Raw genomic sequence first — 22227 nt, 5'->3', positions numbered from 1 at the left:
GATTCAGATCGATAACACAAAGTAAATTAAACAAATTATGATCTTTTATTCACAAGCTACTCGGCTGTTTGTAAAGTAATTAAAATCCCCTTTACCAGCTGCAACATTAAAGTGAAGAACACATCAATTAATCAATAATTATAACCCAATAATATAATGTTCGGTATTCCTAACTGAGCATAATAAGCAATTAAAATATATGTTGATACAAAGTTAAATTTGGATCGCAAGACGGCTACTTGTAACAGAGTAATAGAGTACTTATATTGCAGATGTTGGGGAGTACTACTGCATATGTGAAAGCATCGCTGTGTGTTTTGTGGCTCCGAAGGAAGCTGCATGTAATCTGATAAACTGCTTCCAGTGATGTCACTCAGTGGCTCAATTGCATTGTGGGTAATGTAGGCACCATTTTAAATGCCTTTGGTAACTTAACATCACATGACTGAAGCTACAGATGCTCTAACTTCAGTTTGTCTGTAAATTTAAGTGGATTTGAGTGGAATAATATTTTAATTTTGATGCATTTACTTACTTAAAAGTGTAGACAGAAGGCAAGAGGGTGTTTTTAGGTAGGGTCAATAAAGGTCTGAAGATTTGATTGTGAAATGTGTTGAAGTTGAATCTACTTTTATAAAATAAACACATCACTTTGGTTCTTATATGAAAATGTTGGTGTCCTGAGTGTAGTTGTGTGACCCGATATTAAACATAACTAAATTCATTCATCCATTGTTGGTCCTCTCAAGACATCATGATTTGCAAACTGTGCACAGATGGATGATTCATATTATCACAAGATTAAAAAACTTGAAATTGCTTTGCTGCCTGTGTTCACATTCACTGTTCTGTTGCATAGGTGAAGTATCACAGTACAAAACACGTGCTACAAAGAACAGTCAGTTTGACAAATAACAAGCTTAAAAAGTGTCTTCAGCCTCCTTTAACAACAGTCTGTGGTCGCGGCTCTTTTTGCTTCTCTTTAAGTCAGTGTTTTACATTTTCACTCCAGTCTCTGTCCCCGGTTTGTCTTCAGTCGTCCTCTTCACAACTGGAGGAAACAAGCTGGTTCTGCATTCTGTGAGACCAGATATTTATGTCATTGTATCCGAGATAGGGTCTGAATATCCACGTGTTCTTTAAATGTGCACTGCAGGCATCGTTGTGTCTGTGATGCGAGCTTTGGTCAGGGTTTTGTGGGCCTTTTTCTCAGCAGCTCTGGGCACCCCTAGTTTCTAGAGCAGAGATATCACAAAAACTGGTCAGATTACAACTCAGCTTTATACAGAATACTACGTATGCTGACTGTGCTTGGAAAAAAGAGTGTCTGGCTGTCTTTATCCCAAATAAATGGACTGTGTTGTGAATTAACTGTACCTCTTGTTTGAGACTGTCAGCTGGTGAAGAGCCCCGAGCGATAACAGGAGGGTTAAATCCCTGTTTGTTCAGCAGCCAGTAGGTCTTATGAGACCCTTTACCCTGTCATGGACATGAATACATACTGTTAAAACATGCACCGCACATCTTATCGGGAAATAAAACCCATGCCGACTCTTAAGTCACCTTCATTTCGACTTCCCCTCTTTCTTCCAGCTCAAATGAACCAGCCTGGACGAGAATGTCAGCAGTGGACTGAGATATGTGAATCTTCAGAGCTGAGGGAAACGTGCAGAAGAGGGGCCGAACATTTAAAGGTACAAAGTTCTGTGTTTGCATTTAAAAAATACCACGACTAAGAGTCTACACCCATGTTAGCTGCTCTGTGAGGCTGTACTCAGACACAGCCTTGTTTTGAGGTAATGCTAACATGCTCACAGAGAAAATGCTAACATGCTGAGGATTAGCAGGTCACTTCAGTTCACTCACGTAAGCTGTTACTCTCCAAGCGAGAGGCCATGTTCACCGTGTCACCAAAGAGACAGTAGCGAGGCATCGTGGTTCCGACCACTCCGGCCACCACTGGACCTTTAGAACACATAGCATATTGTTTGAATAGATCAGTCACACTTTTCAAATTTCACTTTATTCATGTTTTAAAGACACAGGGTCGGTTTGGTTTAACTTTAGTTGTCTCCATCAGTGCTGTCTCTTACCTGAGTGTATCCCAATTCGAATTGCAAGACACTCAGTCGGCATGTGGTGGATTTTGAAGACCTTGATTGCGCTGAGGAAATGCAGAGCCATTGTAGATATTTCTGTAGCGTGCTTATTGCCGTTGCTGATGGGAACACCACTGGCCACCATGTATGCATCACCAATGGTCTCCACCTACAACAAGCAAAGATGCAAAAATGGGAAAGCTGTTTTATACAAAACTGCAAAACTTAATAAAAAAAAACTATGCCAAAGGAACAATGAGCATTTAACCCTCATGAAACTGCTAAAAGTTATTTTCAAACTTGTTTTATTACAAATTAAACAAACAAAATTTAACTTGTTGTTGATGTAAAAATGTTTTTGCTAAATTTAGTTTGTTTTTTTATTTTATTCTTTGTCATTTAAAATTGAATGGAGGACTTTAAGTGTTGTGCGTGACTCACTTTGTAGACGTCATACATCTTGATGATGTCGTCAAACAGGCTGTAGAGGTCGTTGAGGAACGTCACCACCTCCATCGCCGAGCTGAGGGCGCACATGGAGGTGAAGCCGACGATGTCGGAGAAGAAGATGGTCACGATGTCGTAGCTTTGCGGCTCCACTGATTTCCCTCCCATCAGCTGATCTGCGATGTACCTAAGACCGATGACACACTGACGAGGTCAGGTGGGCACTGATGGATTACTCTGTTTTTGATTACTTCATATTGATCATCTGGTACCTTGGTAACATGCTGGAGAGAAGCCTGTCTGCTCGGGTCTTCTCTGCTGTGAGCTGATTGGTCCTCTCCTCCACCACCTCCTCCAAGTGATTTGCATATTTCTCCAACTTTTCCACCATATTATCCAGAATATTTCCGTGACTACAGTACAGAAAATCATGACCGACCTCGTTAAAGAGTTTATATCTTTATATAAGAAAAGTTACCTCTAGTTTACTTCTAATCCCAGAATTATCTATCTATCTTGTTTATGTCAACAAGCTTCCTGATTTTCATTTGCATTACCTTGTCAGTAAAATTAAGGTCTACAACCATATTAAATATTACATCAGCAGGCCCAAATGACAGGGAAAACATTTTGGGGGTGGGTATTTTGGGGCATATTATGGGGTTAAGAAAAAACAAAAGTCAGAGGTCTGACCCCTCTGGGCTGATGTCTCTCAGCTGTCTCCTGATAGACCCAAACGGTGGACGGTGATCAGGGTTTTCACTCCAGCAGACTCTCAGCAGCACGTTGATGTTCTCATCACACAGCTGCTCGCACAGCGCTGGTCGGAGGGGTTCCCCTTGGAAAGGCGCCCGCAACTGCATGATGATCTCTGAAGAAAACATGTAGCAAGAATTTGGGTTTGAGATGTTTTTAGCAGTGCGAGCTGCATGGCTCCAGGGATGGGAGGGTGTGTCAGGCTAACCTTTGGGCTCCAGGTTGAAATCTTGATATGGGTTAGCCTTAGAGTTGTACATGAGTTCCCACATGATGATGGCAAAGCTGTAGACGTCACCTTTGGGCGTTCCGTTGATCGGGACACCGACTTGTCTCAGAAGCTCGGGGGCCGTCCAGTACAGCTCTACAACACAGCCACACAAAAACAATAGTCGCCTAAGAGCACTTCAAGTCTCATCACGTGTGTTTCATCCCCATCATGCTTTGATAAACGTGAATACAAATATATTTAAGACATTAGTTAACACCCACTGACCTTCATATTTGGGGTTTTCCAGTGGGATTATCTTGTTTTTGCTTCCTGTTTTAAATTCCCAAAGACCAAAGCCAGAGAGTTTTATCTGGAGTCGACTATCCACCAGACACGTGCTCGGCTTCAGGTTCCCGTGAAATCTCAGGTTACTTTTGTGAATGAACTCCATTCCCTGAAACACAAATGAACAGGTTAAACAAAAGAAATAAAACATCTGCTCTTCACTATTACTTTAATTTGTGTCTGATTAAATAGCCTGAAACCAAATTTCAGTTTTTAAAGATTTACTTTGTCAACTTAGCACACAGGGTCAACATTAAGGGTAATTCTCCATATTTAAAGTACATTCAGGGCTGTAATGTAGCTTCCATCAGTGTCTCTGAGGTCATGTCCTCTGTATTTCTTCTGGGGATTTGTTTTTAAGCAACCGTAGGGGTTTATAGACTATGAAAAAAGCAAAACAGAGTGAACATTTTATTTCCTGATTCCAGTAATTCAAAGATTATCAAAATATGACATCAACAAAAAATGAACCAGAATTTTATTTTCTGGCTTTGAAGGCTTTGACACCTTTTGGACCTTCGTCTCTATGTAAAACATACATAAAATATATTTGAACATTAATTTAATAAATCAAGATTTTTGAAACGTATGGGGGATGAGTTGGGTAGAAAGTATTTTCTATTCTGTTTTTTTTTTTAGAGTAATTTCTCTTAAATCAATTGAAGTTTTTTCAGTGTTTTTTTCAGGAGTACTATAAAATCTGGGTACATTTGTGCATCTTTGTTGGCAAGAACTTGAACAAGCTGAATAAATGAATTGACTCACATTGACGATGTCATAAGCGAAGGAGAACTTAAACATCCCGTCCAGCTCGACATCTGAACCGCCCAAAACATCCTGAAATAAAAAACATCAAAGACTAAATTTTGAAAAATTCAATTTTTTCGTCAATATTGGGTTAAATTCAGAACAAATGGTATCGTTATAACCAAACTAAAATATGGTTATTTGACCCAGTGTTACACTTAACAAACTCACATTTTACCTTAAAGCTGTCACACGTGTACTGTTAGTTGTAAAGAAAAACTGAGGCGTGTGAACATGCAGTACAGGCTGAGAAACTCACCTTCAGGCTGCCTTTCCTGCAGTACTGCATCACCAAACAAACATTCGGCGGCTCAACGCAAACACCAAAGAACTGCACCAAATTCTCATGTTTCATCTCTTTCATCTGTCTCCAAGAGATTAAGATGATTAGGCAGAGAATATATCAGTGCTTCAATTAAGATGTCTTCAAGAGTAGAATAAGATCTGCACCAGTATATTAAGCAAGACACTTTGGTTTGTTCTGAGGAGGAACATGAGGAACGTTACCACACTCATCTCTGCGATGATTGAAGGTTTCTGAAAATTACAGCTAATGTGGTCCTTGATGTACTTGACGGCCACTTGATTTCCCTGTGTGGAATTTAAAAAAGGACATTAGGGAGAAGCACATATTCTGGAAAAGTCATATATCGATACATATATTTGTTTGTTATTTATTCATTCAGAACATTTTCGTCCCATTGGAACAAAAGCCCGTTAAAGCTGGTACCTGGTAGAGACCTATGGTGCTGTAGACGTGTTCCTTTCCTGCCTTGTCTCTAAAGCCACAGCTGTTGTTGGAGAAAGTGGATTGAGAGCCGCTGCTCACACTCTGACTCGCTGTGCTCAGAGATAAACCCTGAACTCCCTGGAGGAGACACAAACACACCGAACACACCTGTGAACACAAAACCAGGCACGCAAACACACACGTACTGTATACATGCAGACATACCACGGAGTCCCTGATGATTGTGATGTCGCTGTAGTTGATCAGCCACCAGTAGGAATCGTCGAGCCTCGTCTGGAGTCGTAACTTCTGCAGGATGAGGACCCCGATGCACAAAACCGCCAGCACGCCGATGACAGGGAAGGTCACGAGCAGAGCCAGCAGGGTGATGTCTGTGTGCCATCGAGACAAGAAATGGTCACCGTGTTAGCTCGGCCTGAGTGTTAGATTTAAAACCGAGATAAAAACTGAGTAATTGGTGTATTTAGTCGTTAATTTATCTACGTTTTGCCCCAATTGTTACTTTACCATTATTCAGCCATTCACAGAGTTCGTTGTTGAAACCACATTCTGGTTTATCAGAAGGAGGTCTTCCTTTCGGCCAGACCACAGAAGCAAACGCAGACGTCGGCCTGAAACAACATTTGTTTGTGTGATTTACCCCCCAAAAAATGTTGTGTTACTTTTTTTATGAGTTAATCAAAGCGTTTTTTTTTACCGGATATCTTTGGTGTGACTGTCAAAATGGAGGACGGGTAAAAACTTGGTGGTGTCTCCCGTGTGCTGCAGGTCATAAATGGAATAGTCCAGGTTTCTCTCCCCCTGGTCGTCAAAGTGGACGAGTCCAGACGCACCTGCAGGGATAGAAACCATGAGTCAGTGGATTAAAGGGTCAGTTCACCTAAAATAACTAAAGGAAATAAAACAAAGACTCATCCCTTCAATTATTAAAGCAGCTACCAACCATGAAATCGAATGTCGTTTCTATTTTTTAGTCTCCGTAGCAGCTGCCGTCCATCGTGAGGATCTTTGCCGTCTTTGAGGACTTCCTTCAGTCCCATTGCATAAAGAAGCACTGCATCATGCAGATAGGCAGCGTAAGGGCTGATCTGACAACAGAAGAGAGAAATAAAATTAATATATCAGTGATTTTCCTTTTCCTTAGCAGAATGAATGGTTCATTTTTCCTTATCAAGGCGCTTACTTCTGTTTCAGATGTCAGGTTGCTCCAGAACGGATGTCTTTTTAGTCTTTCAAAAACTTGGTCAAAGAAGTCGTAGTACTCGTAGCCTTCGTAGGATCTCTGGCCAATGATAAAGGCCATGTCAAAAGCTCTGATGGCATCTTGGTTAGCCCTGCTGTTCAGGGAGTATTTCCACAAGTTATCCTGTTTCCGGAAAAAGATACAAATGAAAAATCACCTGATGAAGATGCTGACATTTTGCCTTTTAGCCTCAGTCTGTTAGCACAACCCCTTTAAGAACAGGTCAGCTGGAAACGTAAAAATCAAAGTGGAGATTACGTTTTCAACCACCCAGAGGCGCTAACATTAGCATAATTGCTGTCAGCGACAGCTCATTTCAGACAAAATCAACTGTTGCAGGCTAGAATTGAGAAGTCTGCTATTGTCAGCCTCTGTCTGAACTCAGTGGACCTGTTGTTTCACACATTACTAAAGATAAGGTCCAGGAATGTGTCTTCAAAACAGCCATTTTTGGAAGATATCAACTGTCTCCTGTACACCATCACCACCAATCTAGCTAGGTGGCTTCAAGTCGAGTTACACGTTGAACTCGGTGTAACTCAGTTAAAGTTACGTTTCAACACGGTGTAACAGCCAATTGCTTCTTTTGCTTCTGTCAAGAGCTTCTGAAGAGCATTTCAAACAAAAATAAATTGGTTCGGACCCCGAAAAAGATGGTTCCCAGCTGGAACCGAAAAATAGCAGGTCTCTTTGACTTGAACTGAAAACACATCAGTGGAAGTGTCTTATTCTACAGTTTGGAATGAGAGGATGGAGAAGGACATTGGTCTTGATTATAGTCTTCAGCATCTTCTCCATCAGTAATAGTTGGTCCATGCTTGCTACGACTGTCAACTTACCTGTTGATTATGCCTCCTTGTTTACAATGGTTAGGCTCAAACTGGTGAGAAAGTGGTCTGGTTCGTTGGGTATGGTTATGGTGGTTATGGTTCGATGAATCCTGAACGGACTTGGTTCAAGAATCAGAGCTAATTCGGACGCAGTCGGCAGCTTTGCCATGTTGGTAATCCAACTCTGTTCTCTACAGACAGATTTTGGTCTCTGTAATGTTGTTTTTAATGGAGATGGAATTTCACGTAGTGGTGCAGCGACTTCTCAACTGAATATGAGTGTAACTGTGCGTTTTAAAGGTTTTACTCACCACACTGCCACTGACCTCAAAATGCTGAACCAGGAAGAACACATAGTCACCATTCATCAGACCCTGTCGCTCAGCCTCCAGCAACAGAGCCATAGAGTCATCTTTGTTCGTTAGCACCACAATCACTGGATGACAACAGGAATTATGAAGTCAAATCAAGGTCGTATGCAGTTTTTAAAGAACCAAAAAAGTGCTCGTACTTTCCTTACCTCTGGCGACTGTTGCGATGTACTTAATATTTTGATAGACAAGCTGAGGATTGCTGGTATCAAACTTGACCGCGGCAGCCAGTTTGAAGTTCGCCCTCAGCGGACTCTCGACGGTTTTCCACAAAGCGTCGACTTTGTCCCAAGTGTTTGACTCGAATCCCCCTCCGATCATCGCGATGTGACTCCATCCAAAGAACTCCAAGGTTTTCACCAGGACCTCCGAGCTTCTTTTGAGAGGCGGCACAATTTTGATGTAGGAATCATAGATATCACCGTTGTCCATTTTGGAGGATTGCCCCACAAAGCCGAACATGGGGATGTTCCACGTGGATGCAATAAGACCAGTGACCTGGAAAGCAGGTTCAGTTTAATTTCCCCCAACAGAGAAAAATATCAGTCCGAAGGGAGTTTTATAGAAAGACGTATACGTTACTTACGAGCGCCTTTGGAGCCTGTTTCTGTTGTCATTTATGTGGCAAATTCAAGGAAATAATCTGATCTTAAAAGCTTCCTATCCGAAATGTTAGTTGCAGGACCACAGAATCATCTTAAAGGGACGCTTTGGGATGACGCCCGACCCGTCCTACAATCCCAGAGCATCAGTTTTTGACGAGGTGGGAAACCCAGAGCGGGAATGAGACTCAAAAATCAACTTTTTAAAAATGTTTTATGTTTAAATATGTTTATAGGCTGCCGTACGGAAGAGGATTAGGGCCACTTTAAAATAAATTGAATTCTGACTTTTTTTTCTCTGTCTTTAATTATGTGATTGAAGTCAGAATTCAATTTCAAGAGCAAAAATCATAACTAAAATAAAAAAAACACCTAAATATGCATTTTTTAAACTTCTTTTCCACCGGCCTGAAAGATGTTATGAAATCAAAATAAACCCTAATTTCAAAACTAGCCTAAAAACACTGTTTTCACCTGTATTGTCTCCTTCTACTCTTTAAAAAAAACAAGTCTAATGCATAAATCATCACTTTCCATGTGCACACACATCACATCACGTCACATGAATCATACCTCGGCTTCTTCGGGACACGCCGGGCCGAACAGTGCCGACACGTTCTCTTTCCACACCTGTTGAATGAACCCTCCCAGGGACAGTTTGGGGTTACAGTCTGTATCTATGAACACAAAGTCCAGACTGTAGTTCCCCAGGAAGGAAGGATTTGTGTTCACCTTCTCTATAGCGATCTGTATGGCCGAGCCGAGCCGCAGAGCGCTGAAGGGTAACGACATATTCCAGGGAGCCTGGAAGCCGACGACCAGCCTCTGAGTTTGAGACCCGTTGGTGCTGCTGTTGGCGACAGCGGCAGCTGTTAGCACAAGTGTGAAGTGAAGCACAGATAGGTGCCTCATGCCAACCCTCGACATCACTCTCATCCTATTAGTCGCTTCATGTTACGGCGCTTATATACTTCCCTGGTGGTGTTGGACAGTCTGTTAGGGAGGAGATCATGTAAATACATAGAGGAGAGTGGGAGGTACAAAGAGAAATTAAGTCCATTATTTTCTGTTGTTTTCTGGACCATCACTGTCATATAACCACAGATGCTTCAGTGCCTCGTTTAATTGATTGCACGTCTTTAAAGCAATCGAGGAGGACTTCTTCTTGAAGTATAACTCTTAGGATAGACGATGATATGATTGAGAGTGCTTGATAAAAATTAGACTTTTATTCTGTAGGGTTTAGTGGCTCACATCACAACAAACTCAAATCTGAAGTAACGTGAGCTCAGGCAGATTTGTGTGTGATAAACCTGCGATTACATTTTATGAACCTCAGATCAGTAAAGTCCTCAGGTATCACGTCCTGTCTATCTTTAGTTATCGCTTACATTCATAAATCCAGTGTCAAAGTTCATCATAATCTCTTCTCTCTCTGACAGGAACAAAACTTCTGCTGCATGCAAACACACACACACAAAAAATGTTTGTTAATAGTTTTATTAATTTAATTAACAAAAAAATAAAGTCAGTCCAGCAAAATCCAGGTGAAAATTGCGCTGTAGATCCCCGGAGAGCAGACGAGGCAGGTTGAGCCTCGCTTGTTGCAGAGAGGCTCTCACACCTGTGTGCAGTTTAAAGGTGCTAATGACCACAGGTGGGCAGATTGTACATTAGTGGTGTTGCTGGCTTCATCTGCTTTTTTTCTCCCCCAGAGGATCCCTGCTCAGCCTCTGGTCCCAGACTACCTCTGCTAATCCCACCAGGTAACATTTCAAAGCTTCTCCTAATGAACCTTTACCTTCAGATCACTGTCCAGCAGAAACAAGATCAGTCACACACAAGAAAACATGGTAGAAATTCAACACTTTGGATTCAGTTAGACTTAAAAGTGCCTGTTTAGATTCTTGAAGGTTACTTATTTGCAAACTTTATTCAATCTTTTCGAGCCTTAAAGACGATGTCACTTCTTAAAAAGATGAAATGCAACAATCTTCCTCTTACAAGTGAAAGTCTGGGTGTTTTCATAGTTATTTTGTTTAAACAAACCAAACTCATTCCTTTTTAAAAGTGGACAAACTGAAAAGGGACTGAATTCTTGTGTGTTCACATTGTGACTTCATTTGAAACTGGACTTGTTTCTCTTTCTCTTCATGCTTCTCAGACCTTTTTACTGCTTTGGACTGTAGTTTTCACTTGAAACAAGATGGCCAGGAATTAGCTATGTTTTGACATGATTTGTCTTTTACCTCGACGCTGCAGTGAGGTCGATTGAGGCCTCTTGCTTTGGTAAACCTTACTGTGATGTGTTGTAGTTCAGTTGCATTATGATTTGTTCTTTCCTCCTTATCTAGAGAATGCAGAAGTTTCTTTCTCAGACTAAACTAAACTCAATCGCTGAGTTTGTTCGGGGCCGAGCCTTTAATTTCATAAGCAGGAAAATGCACCCTTATTAGCTTCCAGTGACTAATGATCGATCCAATGGTGGCTGCTGTCCAAAAAATGTTGCATTGTCTCACTTTAATCGGTGTGTTCAGATACAAGGTGCAATCACAGACATTGATAACAAGCATCTGACCTAAATAAGAGTTTTTAATAACAGACTTTTCCTGACTTCTGATATATTAAACTGGTCTGTAGTGTTCAGCCTGTCTCAGTTCTCCTCTCTGATCGGTTTTACATTTTCCATCTTGTGTTAACTCACTTTAGACTAGGCCTCCTTGTGTTTGGCTCGACTGTCTTGTGTTTTTATTCTGTAATATTTTTTGGCATTGTAAGTTTCTGCATTTCAGATATGTCGAGACTTTGCTTTTCTTAACATTACATCGCTCACACACTTCACACTGCCCTACTCCTTTAAAGGACCATCGCTACTCTTCTGACACCACCAAACTTGAGCCAATGACTCTTATTGGAGACACTGGAAGGGCTTCTATGGCTTCTCAAACAATCTTCAGTGTTTTTGTGCACGTTATTTGTCAAAATTTTTGGCTGGCGTGAGACTTTAAGGTCTTGTTGGGTCTAGGCGCACTCGTGTTTTAAATTAAAATACTTGAATTTGTTGCTGGAAAATGTCACGACGGTTGCGTCAGTTGAAACTGGAAGTGAGCAGAGGTCACAAACGGTGGTCTCTTAGCTGTCACAACACCACCATCCCTCCTCCTCCTCCCTGATAAGAAAGTCAGCTCATATAGCCTCAGACTGTAATACCAATGTTTTATTCTGCTGTCTGGGCTGATTTTTAAGTTGTGCATACTCAAGTGTCTTTTTTAAAAAAAAGAAAATAGTTTGTTGTGCATTCAGTTTCTGCAATTTAAGGACTTTGAACATGATAAACTGCAGATAAGACTGTTGACCTTTCACCAGCTGAAGCATCTTGGCCTCCTCTGACACCGTCTCAGATAAAGTTTATCTATCTGGACTCAAATCTAAGCCATTTATTGGTTGGTAACGCTGGCAGTTTAAAAGGAAAATCATCCATAATCAGATCAATAAATAACACAATACTCACTTTAATATTATGACATACAGCTCAGAGCAGTTTTGACATCTGTGCTCATTTCTTTTTTTTATCAGTGGAGGTGATGGTGGCCAAGGTTCAAAGGTTCCTCTGAACTCTGGCTGACTGTTATTTATGAGTTCTCATTCTGTGTTTGTCGCCCTTCAGAGCAGAGGAAGAGGATCTGCTGCACACACAACTCACACACACCTCTACCTGCCTGTCACCTGGGAGCAGAGTGACGCACCTGAGAGGACCGACAGCAGGTAGGACAGAGCCACAGGGGACATTTGGCAGCAGCATTGTTCATTTTAAAAGTTGTTTTTTAGCGTCGATTCTTACAAACTAATGGATTTGTCAAAAAAATGTAGATTGTACACTTGAGTTTTGCCACCAGATGCATGTTGTACCATGTTAAAGGAACGGTTCACCCAAAAATGAAAAGTCAGTCTCCTCTCCTACATGCTGATGGAAAGTCTGAAGTTTCGTTGTCCACAAAAAATTTCTGGAGCTTGACAGCAGAGCAGCGTCCTAAAAAACTGAAGTAGAGGTTTTAAAAATGTAAACAAATGGGGGGGGGGATTAAATGAAATGGCCCTGAGAAGCTAAACACTAATTTAAAGTCTCTGGAAGCCCCAAGATCCTGAATTGATTTGAAAAGATGTTGTTTCCAACATTTTTTTTTGTAAAGCCTTAATGTACACAACATTCGAAGTGAGTTGAGGAGCTCGACTGTGCTTCCAGGGTGCAAATAACTTATTTTCAAATCAATTTTGGGACCTTCTGGAGGCCAGATGAGCTGTACGGAGCCGTTTTTAAAACGAGTCCTCATCTACTTCAGTTGTTTAGCAGAATGCTGCAACACTATTTCACTGTGACGCTCCAGAAATGTTTTGTGAACTACTAAACTTCACCTGACTTTCCATCAGCATGTAGGCGAGTAGATAATGACTGAAATTTTCATTTTTTAATTTTAGCTTTAAATGCCGTTAATGGGCCATCGATCGCCATAAAACGTGTTTCTCGCCAATAAGATGATGATTGGCATGTTCCCATAAAATAATTGACCTCAACCTTCACAATTATGACTCATGAACCAACAGGTCTCAAAGGTCAAAAACACTTTCTTTGTTTTATTAAGAAGGAAAATGTAGTTTGACAGTAGTTCTGCTGAGAGGCAGTCCGAGTAAATGGACATATTGTGATAAGCTGGCTATCGCTGTAAACAGACTTAAACATTGTTCCAAACATTCTTAGTTGGTTGGACTCTATCTTATGTGATTAGAAGCAACTGTTGCACAACACTGACTTTGACCTCAAGTTATTTAGAGACAATATCCAGAGCAGAGTCAAGGAACTTAAAATTGATTGCATAACAGGACTGCATATGTTGGGGAAAAAATGAAGTGAGATGTGACGGATGGAAACAATACCAGCTGGTTTAAAGCGATGTTGACTAAAAGTGTACTCTGAGCTACTCTTGCTTCTCCAAAAGTCTTGGGTGTAGTTCCATAGTTTTGGTGCAGATAAAAAGACTAAGATGTTGATTTTTCTAAATGTGTGTGACAGTTTGTATTTAAATAAACGGCAGACAAGGATCTAAGACTGAGGGGATTATAAAGCAGCAAAGAGTTGGGAATGTAGGCCAGTCCAAAGCAATTAAGAGGCTTTATAAACAAGTAAAAGGACTTTTGAAATCAATCCTCAAAGATGCAGGGAGCCAGTGATGTTATCTCAAACTAGGGTGATTATTACAAATTAACTGTAGTTTGTCGGTTGATTGTTTTGGCACATTTTTCAAGGAGATTACGCTGCTTAAATACTCCCCTCACAGAAGTTTTATGGCAACTTGTTGGGTTAGGGACGGCCGTCCCCAGTATTTCTTAAAAGACTTCAAAAAGAGCTCGTTCTTGCCAGGCTTCGTCTCCATTTTGTTTAGTTTTAGACTGAACTTATCTGTAAGCAGTGAGCCCGGGTCAAAGTGTTGAAATCTTAATAAAAAATTAATATTTTTTGCCTCCCAGCACCATGGACTCCCTTCTCCAGTTGCTGTTCACCCCTCTCCCGACCTCGGCCATCATCTCCCTGTTGGCCGTGGCGGCTGCGACCCTGTTCTACCTCAACACACGGCCCGGTCCCCTCCGTCCGCCCTTTGACCTCAAGTGTCAAACTGTGGGCATCAAGGTAAAGAGTGCCAAGCTGTCAGTCGCAGGCTTTTATGATCGACCGTTAAGCATAAACGTATTTATCGGTTTCAGTGAAGTGCGAGACTGCTGTTGATTCTCATTGATTCTGCTCCATGTCTCAGGATGGAGCGAGGAAGTCCGCGCTGATGGAGGATAACAACAACCTGATGGCGTATTACTACAATGACGCCAAGACCCTCTATGAGGTGTTTCAGAGGGGGCTCAAAGTGTCAGGTGATGAAAGGAAAAGCCCTGCAGATTTTTTTTTTTTTGTTTGAGTTGGAAAACCAAAATTTGAAACTCGTAAAACTCAATCACATATTTGTCATGCCAACATTGCACCTGAGATAAGGCACTTAAAAAATGATTAGATAAATACAGAAATAAGGTTAGCTGTGTTCTCCTTTTCAGTGTTTACAGTATGCTAAGCTAACAATCTCCTGGCCGTAGCTTCATATTTAATGCACAGGGATGTGTGGTATCAACCCTCAACAAGGAGGCAAAAACAATGACAGATTTACTAAAATCCCTAAATCTTTGAATTACAAAATAACGGAATCAAGGTCAGCTGAAACATCTAAATATATTAAAATACATGTAGTTTTAATGTTGGGCTCATTTCTCACCTGCAGGTAACGGACCATGTTTGGGCTCCAGAAAACCAGGAAGGCCGTATCAGTGGCTCAGGTACAAGCAGGTAAAACGTCATGAAACAACGCTGTAAAAAAAACATGTTGAAGATGAACTGCAGTAAACTCCAGCTGACCTTTACTCCACTTCCTCTCTGTGAAGGTGTCTGATAGAGCCGAGCACCTGGGGTCAGGGCTCCTGCACAAGGGCTTGAAGCCGAACCCGGACACTTTTATTGGCATCTTTGCTCAGAACAGACCCGAGGTGAGTGTGGACGTTACTTTAGATTTTTAAGTTTTTGTGTTTTTGAACAACATGTTAATGCTGTCTGTTTCATGGGCAGTGGATTATTGGTGAACTGGCCTGTTACACCTACTCCATGGTAGCGGTTCCCCTGTACGACACCCTCGGTCCTGAGGCGCTGGTGTTCATTATCGACCAAGGTAATTGGAGCTTCTCTTGCACCATAATGCTGCTAATTACAGAGCCGAGTCCAGAAACTCAGCGGTCCCCACAGGGAGAGTGTGTGTGTGTGTGCGCGCGCTAATCTTTTCACTTATTTATCACAACCGCTCCTTCAACCGGTGCTTCATTTTCCCTTTTCATTATCTGTTCTTTTCATTATAAACCATGTTTTTCACTTTGTGAATGAACCGAGAAGGACAAAATCGGTGTCAACAAATACAACTTAATCTAGTGCAGCTGCTTGCCTCATATGATCCATTTTTTTTTTTTATTTATTTATTTTTTTTACTGATAATGCAGCTCAAGTTTCCCTCTTTCAGCTGAGATCTCCACAGTACTGTGTGACAATCAAAACAAGGCCGAAACTCTGCTGCAGACCCGTGAGAAAGGCCAGACTCCAGTTCTCAAAACAGTCATCATCATGGACTCTTTCGACTCGGAGTTGGTCGAGAGAGGAAGAAAGTGTGGGGTGGACATCGTGTCCATGCAGGATGTGGAGGTATTGCGTGCTGAAAACAAACAGTTGTGTTTGTATTGGCTTCATTTCAAGCATGAACAATTGTTTAATTCCTGTACTTGTAAGTTAAAACTGTGAGAAGAAGCACAAACATGATTGAGAACATGTGGTGTTTTGTTGTTCTTCAGGCTCTGGGGAGAAATAATCTTCAAAAGCCAATTGTAAGTTTGTTTCTGATATCCGTGTAATCGATTCGAATTTTTATGTGACTGACGAAGCTGCATGAGGTTCTGATGTTCTGATTTCATGTCCCAACAGCCCCCGAAGCCAGAAGATCTCAGTATTGTTTGCTTCACCAGTGGAACTACAGGTAATCTTCTTGTTCTCTGTGGATGCATTTTATCTTTCAGTTCAGTTCCTCGCTAGGCCAGGATCAGCAAAAGTTATCACTGCTCATTCAGGATGAACACTGATAACCTCTCTAACCTCTTTTGTTTCTCGGGCTGTCGTGTAGTCAAAATGTAATTTGTCCAATACGAGCGCTGAATACAAATTTGTTTCTTAGCATGCTAACTGCATAAAAATGACTTGCCCACCCCATCTTTAATGAATTTAATTGTCTTCCAGTATGAAATTGGTATAGACTTGAACATTTATGTCAGTGTTTATAAAGTGTTACATGAAATGAAATTTTGTCCTCATGGTATCATATCTTTCTCAGGAAACCCAAAGGGAGCGATGTTGACCCATGAGAATGTGGTTTCTGACGCTGCAGGTGTCATCAAAGGCTTTGAGGTAGTAATCAATAACCATTATGTCATTTTTAACGTCTGATGGGAAATATTTGTCGGAGACGTGTCGCTGACCTGAGCCTGTGTCCCACAGACGGCAGTTGTTCCGACTACGCAGGATGTGAGCATTTCATTCCTGCCTTTAGCGCACATGTTTGAGAGAGTCGTCCAGGTGAGCTCCAGACTCATTCATCGTAAAAGCATCTTTACAATCTCCGTATTTATAAATGAGACTTAAGAGGATATCTTTGAAGTGTTTTTATTTAACAAAGGTTCGTCTGTTTTCTTGCAGACTGTGATGTACGGATCCGGGGCTAAGGTGGGATTCTTCCAGGGTGACATCAGACTGCTGCCAGATGACATGAAAACCCTGCAGCCCACAATTTTCCCAGTGGTGCCTCGACTTCTCAACCGCGTCTACGACAAAGTAAGTGATATTTGTCTCAGACACAACAGCCCCCTCTTTCCTCTCTCCTGCTTTAAACATCAACCAACCATTTTTCAGTTTCTTGTCTCAAATTGTGTAAATAAAATCCCGTCACTAGGTCCAGAGTGGAGCCAAATCGCCTTTCAAGAAATGGTTGTTGAACTTCGCTGTGGAGAGGAAGTACGCTGAAGTGAGGGAGGGCATCATCAGGAACAACAGCCTGTGGGACAAACTCATCTTCCACAAAGTCCAGGTCCTGAAATGCACCGCTTTGAACCCAACACATTCTGACTCCCTGTTTCCTGTAACATAATCTGAGCGTTGATGTGTTTTTTAATCTTGACTGTAGGAGTCTCTGGGGGGACGAGTGCGGGTCATGGTGACGGGAGCAGCACCCATATCTCAATCTGTCCTCTGCTTCCTCAGGGCTGCTCTGGGTTGCCAGGTAATTAAGAGTTATCCTCCCTCTGTGTGTCCTTTTTTCTTATAAATGTTTCCAGATCCAGGTGATGTGTTCAAGTGTCATATTTACACATCAGGACATCTTCCGAAACATTTACTCAAATAGTGTCATGAACGCCGTTTGAACTCTGCAGTGTAACAAAACACTTGTTTGTGTTTGGGGAAGTAGTCGTTGCACAACAGTGTCCGGTTGTTATTGATCGCTTCATGTCATGGTCACACTGATCTCACTCCACTGTTTGTGATCTGACTGGTAGATCTTTGAGGCTTATGGCCAGACGGAGAGCACAGCCGGCTGCACCTTCACCGCACCGGGAGATGCCACCTCAGGTATGTAGTTTAACCTCAACTGTTTTTTTTTATTTTAAATAAATAAAAAATGGCTTTAGCTTCTCAGACATTAGGATATCCGAGTTTTGGGTTATTGTGATTGGCCACAATTTTTAGAATATATTTTTCTGATCCAACAGATTAATGTATAATGACGATAATCATTAGGTGCAACAAAATAATTTAAATGAGCTCCACCTCAACCAACAAAAGTAAAATGTAGGCCTAAGTAGTAATAATAATCTAATGGGATTATATTCGTGTCTGTGTTGATACTGATGCATTTAAAAAAAGTTATTTGGGTTTAATCAAGAACATTTACAGTATTTTTACAGTATTGGTACTTTGATGAAGCATCCAACAGCCTGTAACTCACATTACCTTCATATTAAGCATTTCATAAATTTCAGTTTTGACAAATGATTCATATGAAGATTGGTGTTTTGATGGACCTTGTACAGATGAGTTATCAACATCAATCCTCTTTACACGATCTTCTTCCACAGGGCATGTCGGAGTGCCGCTGCCTTGTAACATTGTGAAGCTGGTGGATGTTGAAGAAATGAACTACTTTGCTTCAAATGGCGAAGGCGAGGTAAGAGGACGGAAACTGAACCAGTGAGATGAGGATTGGTGTTAAACTGGTTCTGACCCAGTTAGTTAAAGTTAAAGAAACATTACTTTAGTCACTTTTTTTATTTGAGGGATAATCATGCTGTATTTATAACTAGTTCCCATAATTTGGAGGCTGTAAACAGGAAGTATAATGTTGCCATGGAGTCGGTTAGCTGTGGGAGACAACTTGAGCCTCATGTCAGGCTGAAGATATGAGTTGTTTGTTTTTGTGTATTGCTGAGCTCAATTTGTGAAGAGCAAAGCTACTCATGACGCATTAAAATTGTTTGTTTTTTTTTTTTTAAATGAAATTAAACCTCAAACTAAAGATATCACCGTTTGGTTTTGTTTCCCACTATTCTTAACGAAGGGTCAGAGTACCACTTTTAAAATCTTAAGGAATATACCTTGTTTAGATGAATTTAAGGGTCTGCTGATGTAACTTGTTGTTTCTTGGTGGTCTCTTTCAGGTCTGCATTAAGGGTAGAAATGTGTTCAAAGGATACTTGAAAGACCCGGAGAAGACCGCAGAGGCCCTGGATGAAGACGGTTGGCTCCACACTGGAGACATCGGAAAATGGCTTCCAGTAAGAACCAAAACCCAGATAACAGAAAAATCCCCAGTGTCATTTTTCTCCCTTTCTTTTTATTTTTTATATGTAAATGAGTCAAGCAATTGTCTCGTTGTTTATCACGGACAAAAACAAGTACAACCACAAGCTCTTGCACCAGATGGGACCCCCGGGTCATATTTGGTTGACTGGTAATTAATCTTGTTTTCAATGGAAAACAGTTTTGAGAAAACAGGGTAATTTTGAGGACCTCTCAGCTGAGATGTTGCAGTTTTAAAGCTTGAGATTTTGAGAACTGCACTTGCTCTTTGCTTGTAAGAGTTGGATAAGACGATGGAGATGGTTAGATCGGCAAAAAGGCTGGAAGGAAAGGGAAAGAAGCAGCTAGGCTCTGTTCAAAGCTTAAAAAGGTGCTAAATGTTGTAGTTTTACTGGGTATTGTACTGAATGTTGGGCTCTTTCTTGGCCTAGAGCTGTAACTTACTGGAGTATCGTGTCACTGACGTTGCCAGTCAACCAGGATAAAACAGTCCAGCGCACAAACCTCCTGTAAACACACATCTTGTCATTTTTGCTTTGGTCTTACCTTTTTGTTGGTGAGCTTTAAAGGTGCTGGTAGGTGGGTCATGTTACCGCCGGACAGACCCAGGCTAGCTGTCCCCTCAAATATTAAAACTACTGGTTTACGCACCTGCACTCAATCTTTAGTTTTAGGAGGCTGTGGACATCTAAACATTTCTCACGCTCATCTAAACAAAACCACAGCTGTTCATGCTGGAAGGTCTATTTTCCTCCAGTTTTCACTTTGACAAAAAGTCTTAAGCCATTTCTGCATTCTGGCTGTTTTTGTGCACAGAGTGGAGTTCTGAAGATTGTTGACCGGAAGAAGAACATCTTCAAGCTGGCTCAGGGAGAATACATCGCACCAGAGAAGATTGAGAACGTCTATGTACGCAGCGGACCTGTGGCCCAAGTATTTGTGCATGGAGACAGTCTACAGGTATGATAAAACCAGCATCTGTGCGTATAAAATGCTTCCTGCTTCCTCTGATTAATCCTCTTCTGTGTCTGTAGTCTTGCCTGGTTGCAATTGTGGTCCCTGACCCTGAAGTCCTGCCTGGGTTAGCAAAGACTCTGAGCTGCCAAGGCTCCATCGAAGAGCTCTGCAAAAACACGGTAATGTTTGTCTGATCCTCTCACAGCGTCTCTAACTGTAGAAAACAAACAAACCGTGAGCAGATCTTTTGGGCACGGCAAAAATTAGTGTGTGCACCCAGATGTCATGTTTCAATCACAGCCAATAAACACAAACTACTGCAGAGACATTTCACACAGGACTGAATTACAATTGTTCCCATTGAATACAAAAGCCAGATGTTGGTGGTTTTTCTATCCAGTGTGTGAATGATACAGCGGATTGTCTCCTCAAGACGACTTTTTCTACCTGAGCTCCAGTAAAAACTATGATCAAACAAACATGATCATTAACACACAAGACGCCAGCTGGACCTGCCAACATGCTCGCTGTTAAACTCATAAGATGTCTGAAAATCAAAATGAATATTGAAAGTAGAGCAGCTGAATGTTGGAACGCTTCTAATGGTTTTTTATTTTTGTTTACAGGAGGTTAAAAAGGCGATTCTTTCAGACATGACCAAACTCGGCAAAGAAGCAGGACTCAAGTCCTTCGAGCAGGTAACGACTCTTCGTGAATTCCTCAAATGAATCAACAACTCTATCAAGGGAACTTGTAGTTATTAGTAACTGTGCAGCAATCAAAATTTCTGATATTAAAGAAACTTGTCAAATCAGGTAAAGTTACTTTTTTTCCCCTGCAAGTTTCTGCTCTCCTTGAACTGTCATTTTTTTTTTTTTAAATTTGAGCAAAGATCTTCAGTCTCATTTTTACCAAACCTGACTCAGTTCGCCCTCTAGTGGTCGAAATGAGCAACTTTGCAGATTTCCTATCCTCACCCCAAATCCCCCTTCTGTCCTCTTCACACCCACTGTCCTATTAGGGCAGTAGGCGCAGAGGTTTAAAGGAACAGTTCCCTCAAATGACAATTCAGTCATTATCTCCTCACCCCCATGAAGATGGAAAGTTGGGTGAGGTTTTCGTAATCCACAAAACATTTCTGGAGCTTCACAGCAAAACGGCACTGCAGCTTTCTTATAAATTACTGTAGTAGTAGATCTCCATCTACTTTAGTTGTTTAGGAGAACGCTGCAATGCTGTTTTGCTGTGAAGCTCCAGAAATGTTTTGTGGACTTGAGATTGAGGATCATTTTAGGGTGAACTGTTCCTTTTTTTTTTTTTTTTAAAACTTCTAAACAAAGTGTATCAAACACCTTTTCTTTGTTTTTTAACCATCTGTACTTTTATCTCCTCCCCTTCCCTCCTGCTGCAGGTGAAAGACGTTTACCTCCACCCAGAGCAGTTCACCATCGAGAACGGCCTGTTGACTCCAACCCTCAAGGCGAAGAGGGCCGAACTCAAAACTCTCTTCCAGCCACAGATCGACAAACTGTACGCGAACATGTAATAAATGAAATGAACCTACACCACCAGCTCGTTGTCATTTTTTTTCCTTTCTTTAGATGAATCGATTTACCTCTTGAGCAGAAGCATCTCTCAACACCTATAACAGATAAAAACACTTGAGCTCTGCTGCGTGTTTTGGCAGCAGACGATGTGATCCTGTTAAAGTCATCTTCCTGCAGAGTGGATATAAATGCGGTGCGGTCCGGGGGTTAGCTGGACGGACTGTTTGGCTACAAACCTGAGTGAATCATCCTCTTACCAGAAGACGGGAAGCTCTGACCACAGTTGAAGCAGCAGGTCTGTTTCAGTAAAGCTTTGGCTGCATTTCATGGATGTGTTGAAATGTACCTCAGATGTTTTGTCACAAAATCTTATTAAAATCGTGATCTATGCACTGTTGGACACACAGTCGAGGAGATTACCTAATTTTTAAGGTTTATTGTTACGGGTTGTTCTGTACTGGACTGCATGAGAGAGGTTTGTATTTTTTTTCCTCCCTCTTTATACACGAGGAGGGCAGAATATCAAACACCTGAATATAATGCTGCCCAGTACATTACTAACACGAACTATGAAAGGGCTGTTTTATTAAGAAATCAGGAAATGGGGACCTTATTTTCCTCTGAGAACAGCTTGTTTATTCAGCTATGGAAATAATATAAAATTCTGAGTTTGAATTTCTTCTCACAAACGACATAGTGCCCTTTTTAAGCTGTACAGGTGTACCTAATAAAGTGGCCAGTGTATTTTCTCACACTTTAAGTTCCCTCAGGAGCCGCGGAAGACAAA

At 41.3% G+C, this 22227-nt stretch overlaps 2 protein-coding genes across 2 annotated transcripts; one reads left to right on the top strand and one right to left on the bottom strand.

Annotated features, from left to right (window-relative positions):
* Nucleotides 1-1139: 1139 nt before the first annotated feature.
* Nucleotides 1140-9389, bottom strand: gucy2g (guanylate cyclase 2g). Its single transcript, XM_073489184.1, has 22 exons — nucleotides 9036-9389; nucleotides 8010-8358; nucleotides 7801-7925; nucleotides 6600-6782; nucleotides 6360-6504; nucleotides 6114-6249; nucleotides 5924-6027; nucleotides 5621-5787; nucleotides 5396-5533; nucleotides 5173-5256; nucleotides 4925-5029; nucleotides 4624-4695; nucleotides 3799-3967; nucleotides 3511-3666; nucleotides 3240-3417; nucleotides 2819-2959; nucleotides 2541-2733; nucleotides 2094-2268; nucleotides 1867-1965; nucleotides 1564-1655; nucleotides 1378-1479; nucleotides 1140-1235 (listed from the first exon to the last, which is right to left on the bottom strand). The coding sequence occupies exons 1-22, from the start codon at nucleotides 9387-9389 to the stop codon at nucleotides 1140-1142; spliced, it is 3363 nt and encodes a 1120-aa protein (XP_073345285.1).
* Nucleotides 9390-12158: 2769 nt separating this feature from the next.
* Nucleotides 12159-21458, top strand: acsl5 (acyl-CoA synthetase long chain family member 5). The gene is made up of 21 exons (XM_073490278.1): nucleotides 12159-12227; nucleotides 13986-14145; nucleotides 14270-14381; nucleotides 14780-14844; nucleotides 14940-15041; nucleotides 15121-15220; nucleotides 15563-15741; nucleotides 15888-15920; nucleotides 16018-16069; nucleotides 16421-16494; nucleotides 16585-16662; nucleotides 16783-16917; nucleotides 17036-17170; nucleotides 17267-17362; nucleotides 17637-17709; nucleotides 18216-18304; nucleotides 18795-18911; nucleotides 19753-19896; nucleotides 19971-20072; nucleotides 20520-20591; nucleotides 21305-21458. The coding sequence occupies exons 2-21, from the start codon at nucleotides 13990-13992 to the stop codon at nucleotides 21437-21439; spliced, it is 2049 nt and encodes a 682-aa protein (XP_073346379.1). The 5' UTR covers nucleotides 12159-12227; nucleotides 13986-13989; the 3' UTR covers nucleotides 21440-21458.
* Nucleotides 21459-22227: the final 769 nt, after the last annotated feature.

This window comes from Pagrus major, chromosome 20 (genome assembly GCF_040436345.1).
Source record: "Pagrus major chromosome 20, Pma_NU_1.0".
Classification (NCBI taxonomy): domain Eukaryota; kingdom Metazoa; phylum Chordata; class Actinopteri; order Spariformes; family Sparidae; genus Pagrus; species Pagrus major.
Note: the sequence above shows the minus strand (reverse complement) of the source record. Positions and strands in the feature narration are given on the sequence as shown.